Below are 8000 nucleotides of genomic sequence, written 5' to 3'. Positions count from 1 at the left end.
TGCCTCCCCAGTTCAAGCGATTCTCCTGCCTCAGCCTCCTCAGTAGCTAGGATTATAGGTGCCAACCACCACACCTGGCTAATTTTTGTAATTTTAGTAGAGATGGGGTTTTGCCATGTTGACTAGACTGGTCTCGAACTTCTGACCTCAAGTGATTCACCTGCCTTGGCCTCCCAAAGTGCTGGGATTATAGGCGTAAGCCACCACGCCCAGCTAAATGTATTGTGTTCTAAACCTGCTCCATTCACTTTCGCTGTGTCTGGAGACAACAAACATTTTGACCAGGAAATAAATCATGCTCATGTCATAGACACATTGAATCTCAGCATGGGCCCCAATCTCTTTCCACTTTAAGGTTTTGGGGAGACTAGATCTGTAACCCTCATTAGCCAACCAGTGGGGTTCCCCAGTAGAGAGACATTGGCTATAAAAATGCTGAGAGTCAGGCTGGGCACAGTTGCTCCTGCCTGTAATCCCAGCACTTTGGAAGGCTGAGGCGGGTGGATCACCTGAGGTCAGGAGTTTGAGACCAGCCTGAACAACATGGAGAAACCCATCTCTATTAAAAATACAAAATTAGCCAGGTGTGGTGGCACATGCTGGTAATCCTAGCTACTTGGGAGGCTGAGGCAAGAGAATTGCTTGAACCTGGGAGGCAGAGATTGGGGTGAGCCAAGATTGCGCCATTGCACTCCAGCCTGGGAAACAAGAGCAAAACTCCATCTCAAAAATAAAAAAATAAATAAGCTGAGAGTCATTAGTTTGATTGTGTCGAAGCCTGACGGTGAGGCAGCTTTTGATTTCACCTTTTCCTCCAAATGTTTGCTTCTTGTCTGATTGACAGAAGGCCCTAAAACTTATGACTGATAGTCACTGAGCTCTCGAACGCTGCTTGGCTGTGTAGATAGGCAATACTGAAGTGGGGAATGCAGCTACAAGGCAGTTGTATTACTCACCTGCTGTAGATCCAGCCTTCATGTTTTTCTGACATGTACCAAGTCAACATTGGAGAAAAATTCCAAAAGATATTAATAAAATGAAAATGGCTTTACCAAAAGTGATGAAAGTTCACTGCTATGGTCTAAATGTTTGTCCTACCAACCCCAAATTCAGATGTTGAAACCTAATCCCCGAGGTGATAGTGTTAGGAGGTAAGGCCATTGGGAGGCAATTAGGTCATGAGCTCATGAATGAGATTAGAGCCCTTGTAAAACAGACCCCAGAGAACTAGCTCACCCCTTCTACCATATGAGGACACAGCAAGAAGTACTATCTATAAGCCAGAAAGCTGGCCCTCAGCAGACACTGAACCTGCCGGCACCCTGCACTTGGACTTCCCAGCCTCCAGAGCTGTAAGAAATAAATTCCTATCGTTTATAAGCCATTCTGTTTATGGTATTTTGTTTTAGCAGCCTGAACAGGCTAAGACACTCACATGATATCTATATTTTATGACCGATTTGAGGGCATCCTGATCTATAATTGACTAAAACTGAATGTGGACTAAATATTAATAATATTCGTATCAGTGTTAAACTCTGTGAGTTTGCTATTTGTGTTGTGGTTGTTAGACAACATCCTTGACCTTAGGAGATACATGCTGAAGTAAGTCGGTATACAGGTGTAAAGGGTTACAATATCTGCCACTGACTCTCAAAGAGTTCAGCAAAATGGTAATTGTAATGTTGTGAGAGAGAGAAGGTTTGAACAAATATTAACAATGGTAGAATCTATGTGAAGGATATACAGGTATTTGTTGTACAATTCTTGCAACTTTTCTGTAAATGTGAAAGTTTTCAAAATAAAAAGTTTTAAAAAAGCAAAACACAGCACTTTCTCATTAGAGTCCAACATTGGATTTAGAACAGTCACATGACAAAAACCATCAACTGGAAAAGGCTCGCCAGAGTGCAGTCAGCACATGTTTTGTGGGCCTGTTTATGCTCAGGATTGTCTTGGAAAGTCCAAAGCACCTGTGGATAGAGGCATGGAGTTAAAGGTTTCCTTCCATTACAAAACTAACAATTCTCAACCACCACACTTGACACTCAATGCTTGGCTATGAAAACTGCCCATGAGACCACCTCAGGACAGAAGACACATCCATCCACTCCAGGAGATACTTTGCCTGCCCTCCTTTATGAAGCCTCTCAAGAGCCTGTTATTCTGGACTCCTCCAGTTTTGTTTTTTTTTTTTTTTTTTTGAGACAGAGTCTTGATCTGTTACCCAGGCTGGAGTGCAGTAGGGCAATCTAGGCTCACTGCAACCTCCTTCTCCCAGGTTCAAGTGATTCTCCTGCCTCAGCCTCCTGAGTAGCTGGGATTATAGGCGTGCACCACCACATCCGGCTGATTTTTGTATTTTTAGTAGAGGTAGGGTTTCGTCATGTTGGTCAGGCTGATCTTGAACTCCTGACCTCATGATCCACCCACCTCGGCCTCCCAAAGTGCTGGGATTACAGACATGAGCCACTGTGCCTGGCCAACTCCTCCAGTTTTTACACTGTTCTTTGATGGTTCTTTAACCCACCAGAAAAGAGTAGATTTTGCATTAAGGGCACCGCCGGCCGCCAATTGTCAAGCTCCTCAACCTCTTGTATCTCATTCTTCAAACTGTTGGCCTTCTCCTTCACCCAGAAAGGCAAGCTGTGGGAAGAAGACAACACCCTGAATTGCAGTTTGATGCAAAATTTACAAACACCCACAGCAGATAAGGCAATATATGCTCCAAAAGTAAGTAGACTTCCAATTTAGACCAGCTTCAAAATAAAATACGTTAGTTGTTCACCATTTGCCCCTGCCTCAAACCCAGCTCTTGCTAAGCCCTTCTTTGCCAAGAGGCTGACCTTGCAGCTAGTAACACCTGGGTTCCTCTTTGCTTCCTTTTTTTTTTTTTTTTTCTATTTTTGATTTTTTTTTGAGACAGAGTCTCGCTCCACAGCCCAGGCTGAAATGCAGTGGTGCGATCTCAGCTCACTGCAACCTCCGCCTCCTGGGTCAAAGCAATTCTCCTGCCTCAGCCTCCCAAGTAGCTGAAACTACAGGTGCTTGCCACCACACCTGGCTAATTTCTGTGGTTTTAGTAGAGACAGGGTTTTACCTTGTTGGTCATGCCAGTCTCAAACTTCTGACCTCAGGTGATCCACCTGCCTTGGCCTCCCAAAGTGCTGGAATTATAGGTGTGAGCCACCTCACCCAGCCCAGATTTTTTTTGTTTTTTGAGACGAAGTCTCACTCTGTTGCCCAGGCTGGAGTGCAATCTCGCCTCACTGCAACCTCCACCTCCCGGGTTCAAGTGATTCTCCTGCCTCAGTCTCCCAAGTAGCTGGAACTACAGGCGCATGCCACCACACTCAGCTAATTTTTGTATTTTGGTAGAGATGGGGCTTTACCATGTTGATCAGGCTGTTCTTGAACTCCTGACCTCAGGTGATCCTCCCACCACAGCCTCCAAACTGCTGGGATTACAGGCATGAGCCACTGTGCCTCACCCGTGCTTCCACCTTTGGGCTGGGCTTGGCTAATGGCACCGACAGGATATCAGAAGGTGGGAAGAGATTAGAGCATTTCTTACCTAGCTCCTCCCCTGATGTCCTATCTCCCCAGGTACCCCCCATTCTGGCAGTGCCATAGCTCCATTTGGGCAGCCCTTCTCCCAGGGCTTTAGCGCTTACGCTCTGCAAACCATGATCCCTCTTTTTGCTGCTCAGACCCAGGAGTAGTAACGCTTCCCACTGTCATGAGCCTCTGGGTGCTTCATCCTCCCATGTGGGTTCCCCCAACCCTGCCCACACACCCCTAAATAGTCCCTCTCCTTAAGCTGTCTTCAGAATCCCAGCTGAGTGTGCTTTCTGTTTCCTGGGGGGACCTTGACTAATGCAGATACCCAGAGTCTTCCCAGAGCCACTGAGACTTAAAAGGGCATTTCTAGGCTGTATGTGTTACAAGAGGTAGTAGGAAGTGTGACTCTGGGATGAGTTGGAGCAGGGAGATGCAGAATGTTTTCATCTTTTGGAAGCTAGAATTCTCGCACTTTTGGGGAGAAATATACCATAATTGGCAAAATGTCCTGATATAACTGCCGGGGGTAGGGAAGTCCCTGCAAGAATGAAAAGGAGAGTTACCACATAGGTAACTGATGGAAGTCAAGGTTATCACTTAAAGCTGACAAGCCAAATAGTAGAAGCCCAAATAAGAAAAGCAGGACTAAGAGCAATGCATAAAGATATTAGCATAAAGAACTGCTAGAACAAAAACATAAGCATTTCTAAATATCAGAGGAAAGAATTTTTCAACTTTGTTAAAGCAATCAAAGAAAACACTGAAAGATTCACAGTGAATATAATATGGTACACATAATAAATGTAACAAGTAATATAACAGAACTGAAATAAAATATATCAGTCAAATCAATAAATCCAAGTGGCCTAATTCACCTGAATTAAAAAAAAATATTTTCAAGCTAGCTCACAGAGCAAAATCCAAATCTATTTTGGATTTTTTTTTTTTGCTAAAAGCAAAGTGCTTCAAAAGCAAAAGAACGGGCAAAAGTGTATTAGTCAGATGCAAACAAAATAAAGTAAGAATTAGAATCTTAATAACTGGTTAGGTATACTTTAGTACAAAAAGTATTAAATGAGAAAAATGAAGATACTTTTTTTTCTTGAAATGGAGTTTCACTCTTGTTGCCCAGTTGGGAGTGCAATGGTGCAATCTCGGCTCACCACAACCTCCAGCTCTTAGGTTCAAGTGATTCTCCTGCCTCAGCCTCCCGAGTAGCTGGAATTACAGGCATGTGCCACCATGCCTGGCTAATTTTGAATTTTTAATAGAGACAGGGTTTCTCCATGTTGGTCAGGCTGGCCTCAAACTCCCAACCTCAGGTGATCCCCGCACCTCAGCCTCCCAAAGTGCTGGGATTACAGCCATAAAGATACTTTTATAACGCTGAAAGACACAATGAACAACAAGAATGTCAAAACACTAATATTCAGACAACCTAACTCTCACACTAACTCAGTCCAAACTAGGCCAAGTGAACAAAAATAAGGAAATATAGAGGCTAAACAACATAACCAATAAAGTCAATCTTCTGGGTATGTATGTAACTTTCCATCCTGATTAAATAGAATACACTTTATTTTCAGTACATGTGGAAATGTAAAAATACATATTAAGTGACCTAATACAGATGCATTTGTCCTTGGAAGGAAGATACATTACCTGTAATGCCTCATCGAGGACCCAGATCAAATACCACCTCCTCTACAACACGTTCCCAACTTCCGCACATGTCCTCCCTCTATGTACGCAGTGTACCACATTTGCTTTCAGTTGTTTTATGAATACTCATCTACTAGGCTCTGCCCCCAATAGACAATAAGCCTTAAAACATGTGTTATATCTTTTTTTTTTTTTTTTTTTTTTTTTTTGAGACGGAGTTTCGCTCTCGTTACCCAGGCTGGAGTGCAATGGCGCGATCTCGGCTCACCGCAGCCTCCGCCTCCTGGGTTCAGGCAATTCTCCTGCCTCAGCCTCCTGAGTAGCTGGGATTACAGGCACGTGCCACCATGCCCGGCTGATTTTTTGTATTTTTAGTAGAGACGGGGTTTCACCATGTTGACCAGGATGGTCTCGATCTCTTGACCTTGTGATCCACCCGCCTCGGCCTCCCAAAGTGCTGGGATTACAGGCGTGAGCCACCGCGCCCGGCCCATGTGTTATATCTTATTCACCTTTGTGATCCCTGCCTCCATTACTTCACCACCTGCCCATTTCTCCTGTAGATTAAGTGCATAAATGGTACTCAAAGGATATCTGCTAAGTTGAATAAATAATCCCTGTAAACATACTGCACATTATAGGGACCTTTTCAATAAGTAGTCTTACCTCCCTAATTTTTATTCTAATTCTGGCTCTCTCTGTCACTAACTAACTAACCAAGTTTATCTGGTTCTGGTTATCAGGTTTTGTTCTTGTTTTAAAGGCGGATTGTTGCATTTGCAGATTTAACATTTTAAATTTCCGAGCACCATAATTACACTATTTAAAGATGTGAATAACTTTGATGGCAGTAATGGACTAGTACAAAACTGATTCATCAAGTAACTTGGGGAAAAAACCTAAAATTTTTATTCATAGTTGATAAATAATAATATTTTTATTCATAGATAATAATTCCAGCCATAATGAAGTAGCAGGGATCAGACTTACTTTCCTGACTTAAACAAGTAGAAAACTGGACAAAATGTATGAAATAACAGTTTTCAGAATGAGACAGCAGGCAGCACAGGATTGTGATCCTAAAGAAAAGGAAAACAAAAAGAAAAGGAGAGTTCTATAATCACCCAGCTTTTGTCTGGAGGCATATTCAAGACCACAGCGTAGAATGAGCAACCCCACACAGAGTATGGCATCCTCTGTGAGTCTGAGGGGCCGAAGATCTGACTTCAAAGAGTCTTGGAGGGCTGGAAGCTGCAGGGCAGAGTTCTGGAGAAGAAGGAACTATACAGAAAAATAAAATTAAGAAACTTACACAGCATTTCCTTTGAGTCTTTGCCTACCATTAAGACATACATGTGTAGGGTAAAACTGTACAAGATCAGACAATAGAGTGGGAACTGAATGGGCTCACAAAGGGCTCACAAAGGCTAAAAATCATTTTAGTTTCTACCAACTGAAGTAAAGACTCCTTATCAATCACTCAAGGCATTCAGTAGATACTCTAAAAGGGCAACATCTTACTTAGTAATGAGGTTAAACTATCCCTAAAGACTGCATTAGACAGCCCTAACAAAGCTTGAAAACAAGCCTCAAAAGAATCAAACCAAACTGCAAGCGACTTAACTGCCTGCTAGAGCAAAGCCCAGCACTCTTTAAAAGAAGACAACAAACTCCAAATACTCAACAATATAAAAATATAATGTCCAGCACCCAAATGAAAATTACTACACATATCAGGAAGCAGAAAAATGTGACCCATAATCAGGAGAAAAATCAGTCAGTAGAAACACACCCAGAAATGACACAAAAAATAGAATTAGCAAACAAAAATCTTTTAAACAGCTATTATAACTATGTTCAAGTATTTAAGGAAGACATGAAAATAGGAAAGAAACAACAGATGTAAAAAAGAATCAAATAGAAACCAAAAAATAGTAATAAAAAATAAAAAGAAAAAGAAATAGAATTTCTAAAGATCAAAATACATAATCTCTAGGTAGGACTAACAGCAAATTAGACACTGCAGAAGAAGATAGAGAATCTAGGAAACAATAAATGCTAAATCCAGCAGCAGAAGCCTTTGTCACTTCTGCCATGACTAACTGGTTAGCAGACTTTTTCATCGGGGGACTGTCCCTGAGGAAAGGGTCCAACTCTCCCAATTCTCTAGTTGACCATAGCACAGAAGAATATGCTGATCTACTTCTCTCTCTCCCTTTTTTTTTTTTTTTTAATTTGAGACAGGATTTTGCTCTGTCCCCTAGGCTAGAGTACATAGCACAATCAGCTCACTGTAGCCTCAAAATCCTAGACTCCAGAAATCCTCCCACCTCAGCCTCCCAAGTACCTAAAACTACAGTTGCATGCTACTATATCTGGCTAATTAAAAAAAAAAAATTGTAGAGACAGGGTCTCACTATGTTGCTCATGCTGGTCTCCATCTCTTGGCTTTAAGCAGTACCCTGCCTTGGCCTCCCAAAGGGCTGGGATTACAGGTGTGAGCCACTGCACCCAGCCAGTTTTGAACTTCTTTAAAAAACATACGAACAAGCAAACAAAACTTAACCTTTCGCCAGGTGCGGTGGCCCAAGCCTGTAATCCCAGCACTTTGGGAGGCCGAGGCGGGTGGATCACGAGGTCAAGAGATCGAGACCATCCTGGTCAACACGGTGAAACCCCGTCTCTACTAAAACTACAAAAAAATTAGCTGGGACTACAGACACGCGCCACCATGCCCAGCTAATTTTTTTGTAGTTTTAGTAGAGACGGGGTTTCAC

General features: G+C 42.5%; 1 protein-coding gene across 2 annotated transcripts in view; it reads right to left on the bottom strand.

Moving 5' to 3' along the window:
* Positions 1-1842: 1842 nt before the first annotated feature.
* SPATS1 (spermatogenesis associated serine rich 1) overlaps positions 1843-8000 on the bottom strand; it is a 34464-nt gene continuing 28306 nt past the window's right edge. For both annotated transcript variants that reach the window (XM_032299586.1, XM_032299587.1), the window contains exons 8-9: positions 2531-2646; positions 1843-1973 (exon numbers count right to left, since the gene is read on the bottom strand). In XM_032299586.1, the coding sequence (XP_032155477.1) occupies positions 1945-1973; positions 2531-2646 (145 nt within the window). In that variant the 3' untranslated portion in view covers positions 1843-1944. The remainder of the gene's footprint in view (positions 1974-2530; positions 2647-8000) is intronic.

Source organism: Sapajus apella, unplaced genomic scaffold, assembly GCF_009761245.1.
Source record: "Sapajus apella isolate SASKATOON/1434 unplaced genomic scaffold, GSC_monkey_1.0 scaffold41, whole genome shotgun sequence".
NCBI lineage: Eukaryota > Metazoa > Chordata > Mammalia > Primates > Cebidae > Sapajus > Sapajus apella.
This window is presented reverse-complemented; position numbering and strand designations above follow the sequence as displayed.